The 21416-nt window shown below is 44.6% G+C and overlaps 2 protein-coding genes across 3 annotated transcripts in view; one reads left to right on the top strand and one right to left on the bottom strand.

The window, feature by feature from the left end:
• Nucleotides 1-195: 195 nt before the first annotated feature.
• exosc5 (exosome component 5) lies at nucleotides 196-16859 on the bottom strand. Its single transcript, XM_063059965.1, has 6 exons — nucleotides 16643-16859; nucleotides 15733-15846; nucleotides 6827-6948; nucleotides 4725-4865; nucleotides 3152-3241; nucleotides 196-562 (listed from the first exon to the last, which is right to left on the bottom strand). Exons 1-6 carry the CDS (start codon nucleotides 16800-16802, stop codon nucleotides 464-466), a joined length of 726 nt encoding a protein of 241 aa, XP_062916035.1. The 5' UTR covers nucleotides 16803-16859; the 3' UTR covers nucleotides 196-463.
• Nucleotides 16860-17337: 478 nt separating this feature from the next.
• The window catches only part of bckdha (branched chain keto acid dehydrogenase E1 subunit alpha), a 45620-nt gene continuing 41541 nt past the window's right edge, over nucleotides 17338-21416 (top strand). Inside the window, exon 1 of one of the 2 annotated variants that reach the window (XM_063059963.1) lies at nucleotides 17338-17484. In XM_063059963.1, the coding sequence (XP_062916033.1) occupies nucleotides 17443-17484 (42 nt within the window). In that variant the 5' untranslated portion in view covers nucleotides 17338-17442. Of the gene's footprint in view, nucleotides 17485-17512; nucleotides 17639-21416 lie in introns of those variants that run through there. The other variant, XM_063059962.1, reaches the window with a different exon arrangement.

Below are 21416 nucleotides of genomic sequence, written 5' to 3'. Positions count from 1 at the left end.
CAGGAGTGACTGAGGTACTAAAGAAGCTGGAGATAGCTCTGGCACTCGGGACCACAGCAGTGGAAAAAGGAAATCAGGGTTTCTTTAAACTTGTTAACATATCTTATGTGGCTGTAATCAAATTGTGGAATCCAAAATGATATTACTGGATAAATGTTTAATCAGCTTGAAACCAATAATAAAAATAATCAGCAGAATTTTATTTTTAAAAAGTGTTCCTTCTCCCTGACTCTCATTAGACATATTCAGCCAGTGTTTGACAATAGCTCATGTAGAAAGCCAGAATGCTGGGAAAGACAAAAGTTGTGATGAAGTCTCTGAGGCACTGTGCAGCATATCCACAAGTTCAGCCAACTGCAGGGGTCCAAGAACACCGCCCAAGCAAGCACCATGTTTTTAACCAGAAGCACCTCACCTCTGGTGCAACAGGACTCGACCTGGAAGGTCCATTCCACATTCCTTTTTATTCATTTAGCTTTGAATACCTTCTGCTTATCAAGTCCCTGTAGAACTGAAAGATCTTTTCTGAAGCCTTCTGGCATATTGCAACACACTGCTGAAGCTGAAACAGAAGACAAGTGCATGAGCAACACCATGGAGAAAGCTTCAAATCCCAGATTCATTACCAGAGCATAAACACTAACAAATTTGCTAAAAGGGAGAATGACCTCTCTGGTCAGTTTTGGTAACCATTGCAGGAAAGATGTCATTAAGATGGTCTTTCCTGTAATATGTAATAAGCCCAACTATTGATACAGCTACAAAGAAGGCACGGCAGCAGCCATATTTCATGAGGAGATTTGGTAGGTAACCAAAAGCACTCACAAAGTTTTAATGATGTACCGTGGAGAGCATTCTAACTGGCTGCATCACCACCTGGTATGGGTGGGGTGGGGGGCCTCTGCACAGGATCAAAGTAAGCTGCAGAGTTTTAAACTTAGCTCCAACATAGGCACTAGCCCCATTAGTATCCAGGACATCTTCAAGAGATGCCTCAAACAGGTGGTGTCCATCGTTAAGGACTCCCGTCATCCAGATCATGTCCTGTTCTCATTGCTACCAATCAGAAAGAAAACACACACTCAGTGATTCAGGAACAACTTCTTCCCCTCTGCCATCTGATTTCTGAATGGACATTGAACCCATGGACACCACCTCACTACTTTCTTTTATTTCTATCTTTGTATTACTTATTTACACTACCTTGCTACTTTATTTTCACACCACTTATTTAATTTTACATACACACACACTTCAATTCACAGTATTTTTCTCTATTATTATGTATTGCCTTGTACTGCTGCCACAAAGCCAGCAATAATTAAACCCGATTCTGAACATGGCAAGCCTGCAAAGATGTATGAGAATGTTACTGGGACTCCAAGGAAGAGGCTGGGCAGGCTAGAACTTTATTCACTGGAGTATAGGTGGCTGTGGGATGATCTTAAAGGGGTGTAAATATTCATCGGGGGGAGGGGGGGGAATAGGTTGAATGTACACAGCATTTTTAAGGAATCAAAACCTAGAGGGCATAGGTTTAAGCTGAGAGGAAATATTTAAAATTGATCTAAGGGATAAATTTTTGCATATGGAACGAGCTGCTAAAGGCAGTTATTGACTGAGGCAGGTACATTAACAGTATGTTCAGGCAGGTACTTGGATAGGAAAGGTTTCAAGGGATATGGGCTAAACCCAGATTAATGGGACTATTTTAGGTGGACATCTTGGTAAGCATGGACAAGTTGGGCCAAAGGGCCTATTTCCCTACTATATGTCAATGTGTATGCTATCAAAATTTTGCAACTTAGATGATTATCAGATAACTGTACATTAGAGGAGTTGCAGGAGATAGCCGTGGGGCAGAGTGATATTACTTGGGTAACTGATGAACCCAAATCCACAGACTGAACTTGATACACAACAGGGAAGTCATTCAGCCTACTGTTCCTCAAAATAAACTCTTCCAACCCTCAAACTTTTCATCATTAGTCAGTAAAAACTGGGATAGCATATAGAGACTGAACACTGCCATGGATTGTCCTGCGAGAGGGGGAGGGTTGGACATGGAACGAGCAAACCCATCCCGTAAAAACCCAGTGCTACAGAAATGCCAACAGAGGCTCCGAAGATCTCATTCCTGCGAGGGGAAGGGTACACCACGAAGCTGGGCTACACCTGCGGACAATGTGAAAGACTGGCCCAGGACAGAGGACTCTGGCGAGCTGCTGTTGGCGGCCTACGGCATAGTACAGGTGACGGGTTTAAAAAGAAAACAGAAATTGGTTCCCACATGGAAGGCTGGTCCAGAAGGTTACAGCCTGTGGGAAGCTGGCAAACTGGATCCAAAGGGTTATTTTTCTGTCCACTGGGTGGTTGGAATCTGGAACACAGCGCCTAAAGTGATGGAAGCAGCTACTCTGACAACATTAAGCAGCATTTGGACAAGCTCTTGAATTATCAAGAGCATAGAAGATCACAGACCAAGGGCTGGCAAATAGGATTGATCTAGATGGGTACATGACGGAATGAAAGGGACAAAGGGGCCTATTTCTGTGTGGTACAACACCATGACTCTAATAATGTGCATCGAGATAGCACCTTTAAATTTTCAAGCCCTTGCTGTGTTATCAGACTGAATCTGACACTGGCCCACAACTATCAGGGCAGAGGCACAATGGACTGAAGAGTTCTGTGCCGTATGACTTTAAGACTTTCAGTTTGCTGCCCTTATCAGATCTAATTAAGAAGCTAATTTAAATTCAGCAGGAGGTTAGGGACAAAACTGCAGACAAGAAATTAAAGCCTTCCCCAAACAAATAATTTGCACAAGTGCCAATTATTGCCAGACACATAAAGCACAATCTAATTTTAAAAATTAAGAACCATTAGTGAGTGGAGAATATGTCAATAATTGATTTTAGTATTCCGTGCAGGTTCTCCATTAAGCTTCTCAAATCTTGCCTGACCTTCAACTGGAACAATGCAATGATCAGCACTGAGGGATATTCATCTCATGCTCTTCGCACAGCTTTCACATCTGCTGATTTTCCTGCAAGTTGGACCCCATCCTTCACGAGCCCGTACCCTTTCTATCATGGTAAAGAGGGGCATGGGAAAAAGGATTAAAAAGGCACGAGCTTTATAGACCAACCTCCTCAACAGAATAAGATCCTTTTGTAGACAACGTGAGCATTTGGTTCTCAACACTGTCGATGGAGAAGGTGAGAATGGCTGCTGCACCCTGGAACAAACAAGGCCGAGAATTAGAAAGGAGGACGGGATTGTCTTACTGCCCTGAAATTAACAAAGATGATTTGCAACTTCCATCAGCATTAGTTAAATCCATCCTCAGGTGTTTAAGACAGGTTTATAAATAAACCTTAAATACAAAGAAAGAATGAGTTTTGGTTTGATTTGTAAGCTAATACATTAACGCATTTTAATTCCATGTCCCATTCCCATTCTGATATGTCGATCCAGTGATGGCCCGTGGCCAAGTGGTTAAGGCGTTCGTCTAGTGATCTGAAGGTCGCTAGTACAAGCCTTGGCTGAGGCACCGTGTTGTGTCCTTGAGCAAGGCACTTAATCACACATTGCTTTGCGACGACACCGGTGCCAAGCTGTATGGGTCCTAATGGCCTTCCCTTGGGCAACATCGGTGGCGTGGAGAGGGGAGACTTGCAGCATGGGCAACTGCTGGTCTTCCATACAACCTTGCCCAGGAAACCTTCCAAGGTGCAAATCCATGGTCTCATGAGACTATTCTATGTCTATCCATGGCCTCCTCTACTGTCAAGATGAAGCCACACTCAGGTTGGAGGAGCCAACACCTTATATTCCATCTGGGCAGCCTCCAACCTGATGGCATGAACATTGATTTTTCTAACTTCCATTAATGCCCCACCTCCCCCTCATACCCCATCTCATCCTCTGGGCTTCCCCCCTCCTCCCTAGGCCCCCTGTTCCACGATCTGCTCATATCTCCTTTGCCAATCAACTGTCCAGCTCTTGGCTCCATCCCTCCCCCTCCTATCTTCTCCTATCATTTCGGATCCCACCCCCCACTTCCCACTTTCAAATCCACCGAGGTGTCAATACCACCGAGGACCAAACCTGGACCCAACATGTCGATATAGCTGTAAAGAAGGCAAGACAGCGGCTATATTTCATTAGGAGTATGAGGAGATTTAGCATGTCACCAAAAACCCTTGCAAATTTCTACAGATGTACCATGCAGATCATTCTAACTGGCTGCATCACCGTCTGGAATAGGAGAGCTACTTACAGGATCGAAATAAGCTGTGGAGATTTGTAAACTCAGTCAGCTCCATCATGGGCCCTAGCCTTGTAGTATCCCGGACATCTTCGAGGGGCAGTGCCTCAAAAAGATAGTGTTCATCATTAAGGATGCCCATCACCCAAGTCATGCCTTGTTCTCACTACTACCATCAGGAAGGAAGCACAGAAGCCTGAAGGCACACACTCAACGATTCAGGAACAGCCTCTTCCCTCTGCCATCAGGTTTCTGAATGGACATTGAACCCATGAACACTATTTTTACTATTGTTGCAACACTTTTTTAATTTAATTGTAATTCACAGCTTTTTTTCCCTATAATTATGTACTGCCATTGTACTGGTACCCCAAAATTGACAAATTTCATGACATATGTCGGTGATATTAACCCTGGTTCTGATAATGTCCAGGGATTTCGTATTACCAACCTTCTCCATCGCAGTCGTCGGGTCCAGAATGATGTTTCTGTCCGAGTCGATCACACACGTAATCCCGCAGAAGACACTTTTCATCGGGAGCCCAGCATCCATCAGTGCCATGCAGGTGGCATTCAGGCAACACGACAGCAACTACTCCTGCCAGTTAAGGATTTCACTGGCAACGAAAACTTCAATTGAAATTTGCAGATTCACCACCCTCTGGCTAAAGAGATACTTCCTCATCTCCATTCTAAATGGATGTCCCTTTATTCTGAGGCTGTGTTCTCTGGATTTAGACTCACCCATCACAGGAAACATCCTCTCCACATACACTCTATCCAGGCCATTCAACATTCGATGGGTTTCAATGAGGTTGCCACCGTCCTTCTGAATTCCATTGAGTCGAGGCACAGAGCCACCAATCTTTCAATCCCAGAATTACTTTCACAAACCCCTCTGAATCCTAACGTCAGCACATCCTTTCTTACATAAGGGACCAGAAACTGCTCACAATTCTCCAACTGAGTCTTCACCAGTGCTTTATAAAGCCTCAACATTACACCCTTGCTTTTATATTCTAGTTCTTTCGAAATGAATGTTAACATCGCATTACCTTCCTCACCATCGACTCAACCTGTAAATTAACCTTTAGGGAATCATGCACAAGGAGTCCCAAGTCCCTTTGCACCTCAGATTTTTGTATTTTCTCTTCATCTAGAAAATAAACTACGGTTTTATTTTTTTCTACCAAAATGCATGACTATACACTTTCCTACATCTGGTGCTTCTTTGCCCATTATCCGAATCTGACTAAGTTCTTCTGTAGCCTCTAGTTCCTCAAAACTACCTGCCCCTCCACCCACCCTTTGTATCGTCTGCAAATTTGGCCACAAAGCCATCAATTCCATCATCCAATTCATTGATGTACAATGTGAAATGAAGCGATCCCAACAGAGAGCCCTGTGGAATACCATTAGTCACTGGCTACCAACCAGAAAAGGCTCCCTTTACTGCCACTCTTTGCCTCCTGCCAATCAACCAATGCTTTGTCTATGCTTGTACCTTTCCGGTAATACCGTGGGCTCTTAACTTGTTAGCAGCCTCATGCGTGGCACCTTGTCAAAGGCCTTCTGAAACTCAGAGAACAACGTCCACCAATTCTCCTTTGTCTATCCTGCTTGTTATTTCCTCAAATAATTCCAAAAAATTTATCAGGCTAGATCTTCCCTTGAGGAAACCATGCCAACTATGACCCATTTTATCATGTGCCTCCAAGTTCCTGAAAACCACATCCTTAACAATCGACTCCAATTGTCTTCTCAACTGCTGAGGTCAGACTAACTGGCACATAATTAGCTTTCTTCAGGATATGTGTTCAGGTCTCTGGAGTGCGCTTTGAAACTATTTCATTCTAATTCAGAGAAGACAGCCTATACCAATGTGCTACTTTTTAAGCTCTCAGGCACCATTAGGTTAATGCCAGAGCCCTGGCCAATATTTAGTCCATAACTAGTGTCATGAAAACAGGAGACTCAAGAATTTGCAGATGCTGGAATCTGGAGCAACAAACAATCTGCTGGAGGAACTCAGTGGGTCAAGCATTAAAATCAAACACAAGTGACTCTGCAGATGGTGGAAATCCAGAGTAACACACGCAACATGCCAGATGAACTCAGCAGGTCAGGCAGAACCTATGAAAATGAATAAACAGTCACTGTTTCGGGCCGAGACCCTTCATCAGGTCAAGCAGTATCTATGTGGGAAATGGAAGGAGCTGTTGACATTTCAGGTTGAGATCCCCCATTATGATGGGGTCATGACTTAAAATGAGGACAACTCTACCCACACCCCCCATCCCACTCATAAGCTGCTTGATCTGCTGAGTTTCTCCACCAGTTTGTTAATTAAAAGTTATTTTGGTGGTATCTCAATGCATAAATTTTCAACATGCTTCATACTGTACAGGACCAGACCAACTAGCTCTTCGATGGTTACTGAACAGTTTACCTGAGTAAAGGCATGCTTCAGTTTAAAAAAAGTCCTTCTACTATCAGAGGGCATTTTGGTGAGAGGTTGCCAGGGTGACCTAACTATCACTACTGTCAGGATACAGATCCAGAGTCATGGATGACCTGCAGTACGACTGTGATGGAGGACCGTGGGTGCAGGGCAGTCAGGATGGTGGCTTCACAAGTGTTTCGAATCATCTGCTCCTTGCTCTTCTCTGCAACACCTTTGACGAAAAAAACCATGACGTTAAGTAATGTGAAACAAAGCAACAACAAAGCTGCGCGAAGGCCAATATCAGATCTCAGAAAACATTACATGGAACTTGACACATCCTGGAACTCAATGGAAGATAATTAATAAAGTCAAGATTACTCTATAGATTCTCTGATGAAAGGTCTCAGACCTTAAACATTAACTTTATGTTTCCACAGATATTACCTGTTTGCATTATTTTGTGTTTTTGTTTTAACATTTCTGTATGCAGAACGCCCAAAATACTGATGAGCACACTGGAATCCTTTGCAAAAAAAACCCAATAAGTTAGAAGTTTCATAGATGTTTGCAAATCCAAAGATCTATTTGGTATGGAAACACCAGTGTCCTTGAATGAAAAATCTTACAAAAAGTAGTGGGTTCTACCCAGTGAAAGGGTGGCCAACCTTTCACATTCCATGCGTCACTTTTTTCACGCACGAATTCAGGTGTGATTTTTTCAGGCACGAGTTCTATATTAACATATTCTTACAAGAATTGTGGGGGTACAAGGGTTGTATGGCGCATCTGAACTCGTGCATGAAAAAATTGACACTTGGAATGTAAAAGGTTGGCCACTCCTGGCCCAGTGTATCACGGGTAAGGACCCTCCAGCTATTAAGCACATCTACATGATATGCTGTCGCAGGAAAGCAGCATCCATCATCAGGGAACTACCCCCCACCCCACCACCCAGGTCATGATCTCTTCCTGCTGCTGTCATCAGGAAGAAGGTCCAGGAGACTCAGAACTTACACACCAGGTTCAGGAGCAGCTATTACCCCTCAACCACCAGGGTCTTGAACCAAAGAGAATAACTTCACTCAACTCAACTTCACTTTTGCCCCCATCGGTTTTCAGCTTCTAGCCTCTTGTCTCTCCCTTCACTCTTATCGCCCCTCACCTGCCTCGATCTGCTTTTAAAACTGTCTCTACCCATCACTCCATTATTGAAGTGATCCCAAACCTATCAACTCACTTTCAAAGACTCTTCATCTCATGTTCTCAATATTTATTGCTCATTTATTTATTTATTGTTATAGTTTCTTCTTTTTATATTTTCATAGTTTCTTCTCTTGCACATCGGTTGAACACCCAAGAAGATGTGGTCGTCCACTGATTCTATTATGGTTATTATTCTATTACGGATTTATTGACTATGCTCACAAGAAAATTAATCTCAGGTGACATATATGTACTTCAATAATAAAGGCATCCGTTAGTCTGGCAAGACCATGGATCTGTGCCTGGAAAGTTTTCACTCTCCAGGGCGCAGGCCTGGGCAAGGTTGTATGGAAGACCAGCAGTTGCCCATGCTGCAAGTCTCCCCTCTCAACGACACTGATGTTGTCCAAGGGAAGGGCATTAGGACCCATACAGCTTGCCACTGGTGTCGTCGCAGAGCAATGTGTGATTAAGTGCCTTGCTCAAGGACACAACACGTTGCCTCGGCTGGGGCTTGAACTCACGACCTTCAGGTCTCTAGTCCAATGCCTTAACCACTTGGCCACGTGCCCACAATAATAAATTTACTTCTAAAAAGCTCTGTGCCTGTTTCCCAAATGGCACGGTCACAGTCAACTGAATGGTCTCGTTTTTCAGAGTTCAAAATACATTCATTATTAAAGTAGGTATACTACATACAACCTTGAGATTTTTCTCTATATAGGCAGCCATTAACAAAAGAAACCCAATAGAACCCATTAAAAAGACTGCTAAGCAGCTATTGTGCAGCAAACGAAATCAAATCTTGCAAACAATGAAAGTAAGCAAATTAACATTTAGAACTGATGTTCATGAAAATGAATCCACAGCCACGAAGCCAGTCATCAGCGCAGCCCGACTAGGAGGCTGTTAGTTGCAGGCCACAGCAATGCAGAGACAAGTAAACCTCACAGAGCAGCGAGTTGGACATTGGCCTGTCCTTTGCCTCCGGCTCCGACATACTGACCTCTTCAATCCCAGCGCTTAAATCAGCCTAAATCTCCGGTCGCACCTCCATTTTGGACCTGAGCCCTGTCGCTTTGATGTGCTCTCAACGTAGGCCCTGTTGCTTCGAGATGTTCTTGGACCCATAAGACACAGGAGCAGAATTAGGCCATACAGCCCATCGGGTCTACTCTGTCATTCCATCATGGCTGACCCACTCAACCCCATACACCTGCCATCTCACCATATCCTTTGTTGCCCTGGCCGATCAAGAAACAATCAACTTCTGCCTTAAATATACACTCGGACTTGGCCTCCACTGCAGTCTGTGGCAGAGCATTCCACAGATTTACTACTCTCTTGCTAAAAACCTCTGTTCTAAAGGGTTGCCCCTCTAATTCTGTATACTCCCACCATAGGAAACATACTCTCCACCTCCACCCTATCTAGTCCTTTCAACACTCCGTAGGTTTCAATGAGATCAACCCGCATTCTTCCAAATTCCAGTGAGTACAGGCCCAAAGCTGCCAAACTCTCCTCATACATTAACCCCTTCATTCCCAGAATCATCCTTGTGAACCTCCTATGGACTCTCACCAATGACAACACATTCTTTCTGATATACGGGGCCAAGAACTGTTGATAATACTCCAAGTGCGGCCTGACTATTGTCTTACAAAGGCCCAGCATTATCTCTTTGCTTTTATATTCTATTCCCCTTGAAATAAATGCCAACACTGCATTTGTCTTCCTTACCAGAGACTCAACTTGTAAATTAACTTTCTGGGAGTCCTGCACGAGGACTCCCAAGTCCCTCTGCACCTCTGATGTTTGAACATCCTCCCCATTTAGATAATCGTCCGCACTATTGTTTCTTTTACCAAAATGCACTATCATACATTTCCCAACACGGTATTCCATCTGCCACTTTTTTGCGGGACCTGCGACTTGATTTAGCCTGTCCCCAACCTTTCCGATTTGACCTGGCACTTAAATTGGTCAAACCTTCCTTGCTCTAAACTTCTACAAGCCACAACCTCAGTTCAGCAGAGCCGAGTAAATATTGCAGAGCAGCGAACTGAACTGACCGGCCCTGACACCCTGGCTTTTCCAATCTAACCCACTGCTTAAGTCGTTCCAATGTATCTCTGCCACTTTTCTTTCCTCCCAGAAACTGTATTTCTTCAAATCAACTTGTCAACTTAAATTTTGCCGGACCAGGTAATCACACCACACACAAGTCTTTACTTTAACCTTTTCACTAGTGTAAGGGGGTTTCGTCTTTTACTGCGTCGGCTAATTAAAATGGCTTCTTTGTTATGTTATACTGGGGAATGCTTCTTTGTTATGTTAAATGCTGAGAAAGTCTCCGGCTAGACAGTTGCTTGGGTTAATACAGATAACAGGGTGCTATTAACCAATTTGGATAGTTATGATTATGGTGTATCTGGGAGATTTGTATGTGCGGGGTTTTGGGGCAGAAGGCGGGAGAGAGAGACAGAGGATGGACCAGGTGCTGTGATGTCCGCTAACGGGGTCAGACCCCGAGGAGAGCGTTCGGCGAGGAGACGGAGACGGACTTGCGTGGAGCGTCTGGTCGACCACCGTTGTTGGTCCCAGGTGGCCGGTCGAGGTGGTCCAAGGGGTCGCAGGGTGAAGAAGGTGGTTCCTGAGCTCCAACTTTTTTGTGCATGAAGAGATTAAACTTTGATAAGTGTGGCGCCTTTTATTTTCCTTTTATATTTTATTCTCTATTAATTATATAGTTCCAGTAATATCCATAAACTGTAAATCACTTAATTGCATCTGGTGTATTGTCTGTTATTAGGGTGGGGTGGGGTACCGCACATAGCATCCACACAAACTAATTACCCAGTTTGCCGGGGCCAAGGGCTGTTTCCCTAGACGACAGAGAGCCGAGCGACCCTGAGGGTGGCCGGGGGGGCTACACTAGTTTATTGTTTGAGCTCAGCCGGCGAGAACCTCAAAGCAGAACATCAAAAAGAGACACAAATTCTCTCTCTCTCTTTCTGGCAGCTCAACGAGCTTCTAATTTAAAAAAAACAGAAATGCTACAATTTATAGAATGAGCAAAGAACACTCAGTTACAATGGTATGCCAAGTCAGTTAGAGCCAAACCCAACTACTTTGATAAGAGAGTCCACTAAATCAGAGTTTAATTACAGATAGACATATTGTCCTCCCCGTATCAGTCATTCTTGTCGCTAGGCCCCTGACTTAATTACAGACAGATGTCTTTATCATTGAGCCTCTCCAAAGAAAACACTTAAGTTAGTGGAGCAAAACAATAAGGCACGATCTATGTGAGCTCTGAGTAATTCCAGCCTTCATGTCACCTTGAAAAGGCAGCTACAGGCTATTAATCAAGCAAGCTATTAATCTAAACAAACTGCGGGCATATTCTTCAGCGAAAGCAACAGAATTTGTTCACTAACACACATAGGGTGGCACTTAAGTTTTTAACCCATTATTTACAAGAGTCCAAGAATCATGTCTTACTTCCCCAACATCCTTAAACTTTATCAAACTCTCCCAGTAGTTTAGTGTAACCCACTTTACATTATGTTGCAGCCAATTCTTCATAAATATGACAACAAGGGAAACATTAAAAAGTAGGATATTCCTTTTAAGCATGGACCTAGCCAGTGAAGTCTCGGACTGATGTAGCCCTGCCCATTGCAGGTGGCATGATGCAAACATGCGCTGTTTTTATGATCAAAGAAGTTGAGTGGCAGAGTAATGCAGTTGGTGATGTGGTGCTTCAGACTCCGAAGTTCCTGGTTTGATCCTGACCGGTGTGTGAAGTTCGCACGCTCTCCCTGTGAACACAGGGACTTCCTACAAATGATCTGGTCTCTCCCACATCTCAAGGATGTGTAGGCTAACAGGCCACTCCAAATGTTCCCAGATGTGTTGATGTATGGCAAATTCTGGTGGTGGTCAACAAGAATAAGGAGAAAATAGACTGGGAAGTCTTAATGGGGGAACAGCGAAAGATGGCACCAGAGGTTTATTGCAGACCCGGGTGATTTCTTCCAGTTCATCCGCAGAACAGTTTACTTTCTTCTCTTTTAATGTTTCTTTTTACCTTTTCAAGGTGGTGGGGTCCTGTCTTAGTGTTGTGATCTACAGCTACACTCAAACTGCGGTCCTTCATAGTGGTGGGTTCACGGTCTCTGGGGGTTTTGCTATTGCTTGCATGGTGGGGGATGGTGGGATTGATGTTTTTGCTGGAGCAAATGGGAGGGGGAGGGTCATTGCTTTAGTGTGGGGGGGGCACTATGGGGTTCTAATGTTTGTCATTCATTCTTTGGGTTTTTTTCTTCTGTTTCATGGATGTCAGTGAAGAGTTAGAATTTCAGGTTGTATACTGTACACATTCTCTGATCTTAAATTGAGCAATTAGGTGCTTGATGGCTAGCATCAAATCTCCACAGTATATAGCTGTGGACTCAATGACTAACTCATAGAAGGTGGAGAACCAATCCTCCAGAGATGGTATTTGGGAGCTCTATTAACATTTTATTTCTCCTTAGACTTCACAAAGTAGATTCTGCCTGTTTGTGAATTATGTGATGGAGAGTGCTTGGTAAACGAACTCCTTACACACACACACACTCAAACATTGTCTTGTCATTCTGCTGTTGTTGTGCTGGGTGTTGTACTTCAATGCCTTCCCCTGTATATTCTGATAATATGTCCTAAAGTAGGAGTCGGCAACCCGTCGATTGCGATCGACCGGTCCATCTTTGAGACTTTCCCAGTAGATCCCAAAGAAAAATCAAAAATAGATACACAAATACTGTTGTAATGTGAGCATTATAAAAGTAAGTAATGCTAATTAGGATGATGGTAATATAGGAATATTTTCACTAAAAAGCTGTTTGTAAAGACAGATTGTTTCCGGGTTGCGGGGGATTAGTTCCGTTCTTTCTGCCCAGTGCGCATGTGTGTAGGTCCCCCGGCATGCACCGCGTTTCCAGTGTGGCCCGTGCTGCATCAAAGTAACCAATTAGATTAGGTAACAGTACAGACTGTCGCAAACATCAATATACGGCAGTGTCCCCGACCTCCGGGCCGCGAAGAATGCAGTGGTGCAGTGGTAATCGGGATGCACACAGCACATCTTTAAGAAAAAAAGCCGAAATAAACAAGCTAATTAATTAGGTGAATGTCGGCTCAGATCAGAGGCGACGCAATCGGCACTCGCTCGTGATATCCTGATAGCATGGCAGAGGCTCCACGAAAGAAGGTGAAAACATACAAATTCCATCCAGAATGGGAAGAGGAATTTCTGTTTACCTTGGTGAAAGACAAGTGTGTATGTATGTTGAGCCACCAAACACAAGCACTGACTAAAAGAGGGAATCTGGAGCGGCACCGCAACACCAACCACCGGGAATTTAAAGACACCTACCCCACAAAGAGCGCAATTCGTGCCTGGAAAGTTGAGCTGAAATCGGGGTTGAAGGCCCAGCAATCGTTTTTCACAAATCATGCTGCTCAAAATAAGGCTGCTATTGAAACATCATTTCGTGTAAGTCACCTTTTGGCTGAACACAAGAAGCCTTTTACAGATGGCGATTTATTCAAGGAAGCAATGGTCATTTCCGCAGAGACTGTTTTTAATGACTTTAAAAACAAAAACGGCATCACAACCGCAATACATAATATACCGCTTGGCCCTGCAACAGTGACAAGGAGGGTAGAGTCACCGTCAGAGGACGTGGGTATTTTTCACTACAGTTCAATGAATCCCTGGATGTAATGCAAACAGCTCAGCTCGTTGTATTTGTCAGAATGGCTTTCCAGGATTTTACAACAAAGGAGGACTTCCTCACTCTTTTGCAATTAAAGGAAAGAACGAGAGGTGAGGATATTTACAATGAGTTTAAAAAAAAGTCCGTGAAAATGACATCCCCATTCATAAACTGGTGGCAATTACTACTGATGGGGCTGAGCAATGCACGATGTGCGCGTTAGTTTTATAGCACTAAAAGTCAGTGCCTACTTCAGGTCAACTTATCTATGTGAAACTGCATTTTCACAGATGAAAATTATTAAATCTAAGTACAGGAGCTGCTTACTGACAGACACCTCACTCGCGTTGCCAACTTTCTCACTCCCAAATAACAGACAAAAGTAGCAGTCAAATCCCAGGACATTTGTGTTTACCCCGAGAAAGACTACAATGACCATGATGTCTTGTGTGGGCACCTGTGTGCGCATGCGCGTATGTGCCGATTTTTTTTCCCCACCAATGGGTTTTGGCTTAATCTTCATTATTTCTACTTTATATAGGCTGTGTATTTATCATATCATTCCTGCTTTTACTATATGTTAATGTTATTTTAGGTTTTGTGTGTTATTTGGTAGGTTTTTTTTTGGGTCTGGGAAAGCTCAAAATTTTTTCCATATAAATTAATGGTAATTGCTTCTTTGGCGTAAAGCATTTCGGCACAAAAGGTTTCATACGAATGCTCTACCTTAGCGGGGGAAATACGGGACAGTTGGCAACCCTACTGCTCACAGACTGTCTCAGACTGGCTGTCTGTAGTTATGAGCCAAATTTCAGGGAACTAGCAGAAAGTATTCAGCCCCAGTCATCACACTGAGTGCAACAGTCAATTTTTATTCATTTATTTTTCGTGTTGAAATAAAATTAAATAATGAAACTTAGAATTAAAAGTGTGAAGTATTGTAATATTCTTAAAGAAAGACAGCTATGGCCTGCTTGATATGCTAGTTACAGTGTTTTCTTGTTTGAATTAACTTGAAAGTTTGACAAAAGTATTTTGTGTAATTCAAATACATTTCGCCCAAATAAAAGGCCTCAAATTGGAAGTACAATCTGAGCTGTTTTTTCTCTAAACGATTTAGTAGGTAGATCTTGCCTTTCACTGAGGTCGAGGTAGGGGATCTTGGGCTTAAAAAGGTTGGTGACCACTATCCCAAAGGTGTAAACACGAGGAATTCTGCAGATGCTGGAAATTCAAGCAACACACATCAAAGTTGCTGGTGAACGCAGCAGGCCAGGCAGCATCTCTAAGAAGAGGTACAGTCGACGTTCCGAGCCGAGACCCTTTGTCAGGGTCTCGGCCCGAAACGTCGACTGTACCTCTTCCTAGAGATGCTGCCTGGCCTGCTGCGTTCACCAGCAACTTTGATGTGTGTTACTATCCTAAAGGGTTTGTTTTATGGTGCCTAATCATATACTTCAAAATCATCAAATTTTTTTTAGTAATGGGGATGTGTAAATATGTACATGTTGTCTGTAAACTGTATTTAATATAAATACTTCCGTTTGTATGTAATATGATTGTCACTACATTGTGGAGTGCATCATATTCTAATCCACGTGTGATTTTTTAACTTTGTGGGCAATTAAAGATGGTATGTCCTGGTGTCTAATAAACAGGGCTCATCGCTGTGTGAGAGTGAGAGACTGACTGACTGCCAGGAGATCACACTGGACAAAAACAGTATGGAACTGCTACTGTGTTTTTTGGTAGATATGTTTTTGTAAATATCGGCAGTTTTCTTTTCACTATATTTTGCAAGTTTTGTACTTTGGTTATCCCTAATTAACACCCTCGCAATAAAGGGTGAAGTGACTCCGGGCATTTTGTTCTTTAGTCATAACCCACGTATTTAAGAAATTATTTCCTACTTAACTGCAACTCACCCAGTACTGTACTCCATGACATCTGCAATACTGTTGTACTTAATCAATCCTTTTCACCCCTCTCTCGGATATTAGTCCGATGTTTTCCACATCTTGGCCTCTCGGGAAGTCAACACTCACCTGGTAATCCAACTTTTGGCTTGAGTAGGACATCCAGTGTGGCTTTGTCAAAGATCTCCTTGCTCACTTTCACCTCTGCTGGTCCATACACAGCAGCCAGAACTGTCGTGTCTCCTACGATTGAAAACGTATATTAGCGCAGGTAAATAGCAACAGTACAAAGGAGGGCTAACACACGGCAAACATCCAGAATCAAATCTGTCTTGATTTAATCAACGTGGTAGACACCGAAGATCAAATTTACTATCATCTTCAATGCCAAAGCACACCCTTTGGTTGAATGAGGTAGAAGGGTGTTCGAAGATGAAGATCTCAGTCCTGGTATAAAACTCTGTCTGCTGGCAGCAGTAATCCTACCCTTCATGAATGATTTTGAGAATCAGACTACTGACAGTCGGCATCTTAGAACATTTAAAAAGATGCCACCATCTCTGCCTGCACTAAATCCACCGACTGTACACAGAACACCAGACTCCCGTGCCAGGTTATGCCACATCATATACATGCCCCAGGGAGGGGCCCCCTCCCTCTCCCCCTCTCTCTCTCCCTCTTGAAACAGTTGACTCTTGAAGACCTAATAGAATTAGCCACTCGGCCTGAACAGCTTGAAGTGGAGAAGCACTCAGGATTGTGCAGAGAGCCTCCAATCCATGAATTGGGAGCATCCGTGAACAGCACTTTTTAATACACTCAGCCCCCGACTAAAAGCTCTCCACTTTCTACTTGTCCACCTAGAGACAGATAGGTCTGCTCCACATCAAGGCTGAACAGGGGTGTGAAGGCCCGGTAAAACCATGCGATCAGTTTAAACTGAGCGCGGGCTGCATCTTCACCCTATCAACGCTCTAGCCCCGAGGCCTCGGCTCTCTCCGGAGTTCCCCATGCGGGCAGACGGCGCCTCAACACCTACCTTGCGTAAAGCTGGCCGAGCCGTCGGGCCGGGACAGGAGGCCGTGTTCGCAGGAGAACGGCAGCAGCATCCGCGCCTCAGCGCTGGCCGTTTCCATCGTCGGCTGCCGTCCGCGCCAAGGGCCTTGCTTGTACCCCTGACCAACGGCGAGCACCACCATCGGTTTCAGCACCGTCTCCTTCTAACCAATCACCCACAGCACCCTTTGCCTCTAGCCAATCATCCGCAGCACCCTCCGCCTCTAGCCAATCATCTGCGGCACCGCTCTAGCCAATCACCCACAGAACCCTCCGCCTCTAGCCAATTACCCACAGCACCCTCCACCTCTAGCCAATCACCCACGGCACCCTCCACCTCTAGCCAATCACTCACGGCACCCTCCGCCTCTAGCCAATCATCTGCGGCACCGCTCTAGCCAATCACCCACGGCACCCTCCACCTCTAGCCAATTACCCACGGCACCCTCCGCCTCTAGCCAATCATCCACAGCACCTTCTACTTCTAAGCCAATTATTCGCAGCACTCTTTGTCCCTAGCCAATCATCTGCGGCATTTTCTGCTTCTGCCTGCAGTCGACTAATTTCGGTCTCGAGCCAACCGCACAGCGCTCGCGCTGTGGCTCCAGCCAAGCAAAACCCGCGAGTCGGGGACGCAGCCCCCTCCCCGCCTACTTCGCTCAAGTCAGGTCCCTTCAGCAAAGGTGACCAACTCATGCCTTAATTTAATAAGAGTTTAGAAGGGATTTCCTCGCGGTTACTTATTATCTCACAGTATAACGATTTGATTTTTGTTCAGCTCTGATGGACGATGAAGGCTGTGTGATAGTGGGAGCGGTTTCCAAGGTCAGTGACATCACGGGGCAGGCAGCAACCTGGGCAGACAGTTATGATGGCGGCGGTGGTCAGGCATCTGGGCCGAGGGTGCAGCGGCCTCGGCAGGAGTCTTTACAGCCGTAGGTTCCTCACGGCCACCCTTCGGCGGGCTCTTTCGGCCAGTGTAAGTCAGTGGTGCGGGGTCTGGTGTCAGCGGAGTTCCGGCGTGACACTAGGGGAGGGGAAGCGCCGACGGGGTTGAAGGACGCCGGCATCTCTGTTGCCAACGTGCAGAAACAAAGTCAGGTGTATTGTTATATAGATATTCACAAGAGTAGTAACAAACGTACTTGCAGTAGCATCACATTAGATTGCATCGGTTAGGACTTTATTCCCTGGAACGTAGAAGAGCGAGAGGAAATTTGACGAAATTATGTGCCGTATAGATGGGTAAATGCAAGCAGGCTTTTTCCACACAGGTTGGGTGACGCTACATCGAGAGGTCATGGGTTAAGGGTAAAAGGCGAACTCTATAAAAGGAACATGAGGGGAAGCTTCTTCATTCAGGAGGTGGTGAGAGCGGGGAACGAGCTGTCAGTACAGCGGTGCATGCGAGCTCGATTTCAGCGTTTGAGAGGAGTTTGGATGGGAGAGTTATGGAGAGCTATGGTCCGAGTGCAGGTCGATGGGACTAGGCAGTTTAAATGGTTCAGCACGGACTAGATGGGCTGAACGGTGTTTCTGTGCTGTACTTTTCTATGACTACGCGTTCAAAAGAAAAAAAAACACATTAAAAAAACATACAAAATCTGGAGAACTCAGCAGGTCAGGCAACATCGATGGAGAGGAATAAACAGTCGATGTTTCAGTCCAAGACCCTTCAGGACTAAGGAAGAAGAATCCAGAATAAGGAGGAAGGTTTAGGGGAAGGAGTACAAGTTTGCCTAAGGTATTTCAGAGATAGCTTGGAAGAGGCCTTTGAAAGGAAGCTCTCCAAGTACGCAGGACTGGTCAGCAACTGTCAGCAGGCTGGATGGAGAGCGAGGTGTCTCCCAGTGGAGGTTGGTTGTAGGGGATTTGTAGCCCGTTCTTTAGTTAGAGCCTTCAGCATTTTGGGCATCGAGGGAGAGAGGAAGAGGAGAGCCATCCGCAGTACCACCGATGCGGCAGAGAGGGCCTCAAGATGGCTGTGGCTCAGAAAAGGGGAGCCATGGAGTCATAAGTAGCTAGCCATCTGGACACAAGCTGGAGTCTGATCAGCCCCGGCTGGGTCACCTGGAGGAGGGTGTATGATGTTGAAAGACCCGAAACACCCGATGATTCCAGGAACATCACTGAAGATGTTTCTGGAAGCATCAATAGATGTATGTACACAGCAGTGGAGAGGTACATTTTCTGCTAAATCCTCCAAATTATTGGCACCAGTTTGAAGCCAGGGCAATGTTACCAATACTGTAATTGTAAAAACAAGAAATTTGGCATATGCTGGAAATACCACCATTTGTGGCAGACAGAGTGAATGTAGTAATCATACTGAGCCATTTCTGTAAGTGAGTTACTGGAATTACTCCCAAAATAAGCACCCTGTTAGCAGCTCAGTCACAGAAAGATGTTTGTAGATGACAGAATCTCGTAAATGAAGACACCTTGGTGACTGAATGGAACAGATTGGAACTGGAGGATCCCGATAACCATAGCTGTAAAGCAGAAGTACCTCTCAAAATCTCCAAACAACAGCCCTTCTGCCCTGTAAAGTATCACCTGTCCAGGACTATGTGGATCCCTTAACCCAACTCAAACTACAAAGCTGTCCATAAGACACAGGAGCAGAATTAGGCCATTTGACCTTTTGAGTCTGCTCTGCCATTCCATCATGGCTGATTTAGTATCCACCTCAACCACATTGTCCTGCATTCTCCCTGTAACCTTTGATGCCCTGACTAATCAAGAACCTATCAACCTCCGCTTTAAATATACTCAATTAATTGGCCTCCACAGCCGTCCGTGGCAATGAATTCCACAGATTCACCATCTGTTCTAAGTGGATGTTTCTCTACACTGTGGCTGTGGTCTCTGGTATTAGACTCACCGACCATAGGAAACATCCTCTCCACGTCCACAGTATCAAGGCTTTTCAATATTCGAAAGGTTTCAATGAGATCTCCCCCCTTCATTCTTCTAAACTCCAGCAACTACAGGCCTAGAGTCATTAAACACTCCTCATGCATTAACCCTTTAATTCCTGGAAGCATTCTTGTGAGCCTCCTCTGACCCTCTCCAATGCCAGCACATCTTTTTTGTAGATGTGGGGTTCAAAAGTGCTCACAATACTCCGCGTGTGCTCCGACCATTGCCTTATCAAACCTCAGCATTACATTCTTGCTTTTAAATTCTGGTCCTCTCAAAAAGTCATAGTCATACTTTATTGATCCTGGGGGAAATTGGTTATCGTTACAGTTGCACCATAAATAGTAATAAAACCATAAATAGCTAAATAGTAATATGTAAATTATGCCAGTAAATAAGTCCAGGACCAGCCTATTGGAAAAAATGAATGGTAACTTTGTATTTGCCTTCCTCACCACCGGCTCAACTTGCAAGTTAACCTTTAAGGAATCCTGCACACAGACTCCCAGTACCTTTGCACCTCTGATTTTTGAGGTTTCTCCCCCATTTAGTACAACTTTATTCCTTCAGTGCATGACCATGTACTTCACTATATTCCATCTGCCACTTCTTTGCCCATTCCCCCAATCTGTCTGACTCCTCCAGCAGACTCCCTGCTCCCTCAACACTACCTGTCCCTCCACCTGTCTTCGTGTTGTCCGCAGACTTGGCCACAAAGCCATCAGTTTTGTCATCCTAATGTGAAAATAAGTGGTTCCAAGATCAGTCACCGGCAGCCAAACGGAAGAGGCCCCCCCCCCTCCCTCCACCATCTGAATTCCCATTCTTTGCCTCTGGCAGTCAGCCTGTCATGGAAGTATCATCCTTGGGTCTGCACAAAATATTAAAGAGGGTAACGGGAGCAGACTGGAAGGATTAGCTGTGTTGGGGTGGCGTGGGCAGGAAAGAAAAGGAGGATGATTGTCCTGATGCTCACTATCAGAGCACAGTCACTCCAATACATTACTGCATATCACAGCTTTGTGTGTTAGTAGTAGTAATAGTAGTCATACTTTATTGATCCCAGGGGAAATTGGTTTTCGTTACAGTTGCACCATAAATAATAAATAGTAATAAAACCATAAATAGTTAAATAGTAATATGTAAATTATGCCAATAAATTATGAAATAAGTCCAGGACCAGCCTATTGGCTCAGGGTGTCTGACCGTCCAAGGGAGGAGTTGTAAAGTTTGATGGCCACAGGCAGGAATGACTTCCTATGACGCTCTGTGTTGCATCTCGGTGGAATGAGTCTCTGGCTGAATGTACTCCTGTGCCCAACCAGTACATTATGTAGTGGATGGGAGACATTGTCCAAGATGGCATGCAACTTAGACAGCATCCTGTCTAAGATCATGCGTGTGTCTCTACACGAGAGGCTGGGTAAACTACCTTGTTTTCTTTCGAGTGGTGAAGGCTGAGATAAGATCTGATGGAGGTTTATAAGATTATGCGAGGCATAGATAGAGTGGACAGGGGGTATCTGTTTCCCAGGGTAGAAATGTCTTATACCAGGGGGCATACATTGATGGTTCAAAGGGGTTAAGTTCAAAAGAGATGTAAGTGGGAAGTTTTCTTTTACTCAGAGGGTGACAGATGCCTGGAATGCACTGCCTGATACGGTGGTAGAGGCAAATACATTCAAGGCTTTTAAGAGACGTCTGGATAGCCACATGAAAAAGAGGAAGATAGAGGGAACAGTATTGTGTCGGTAGGAGGGATTAGTGTTGGGGGGGGTGAGGTTATTGATTTATGTTTTAGCTGCTTCAGCACAACATTGTGGGCAAAATGGCCT

This window comes from Mobula hypostoma, chromosome 10, assembly GCF_963921235.1.
Source record: "Mobula hypostoma chromosome 10, sMobHyp1.1, whole genome shotgun sequence".
In the NCBI taxonomy this organism is placed as follows: domain Eukaryota; kingdom Metazoa; phylum Chordata; class Chondrichthyes; order Myliobatiformes; family Myliobatidae; genus Mobula; species Mobula hypostoma.
This window is presented reverse-complemented; position numbering and strand designations above follow the sequence as displayed.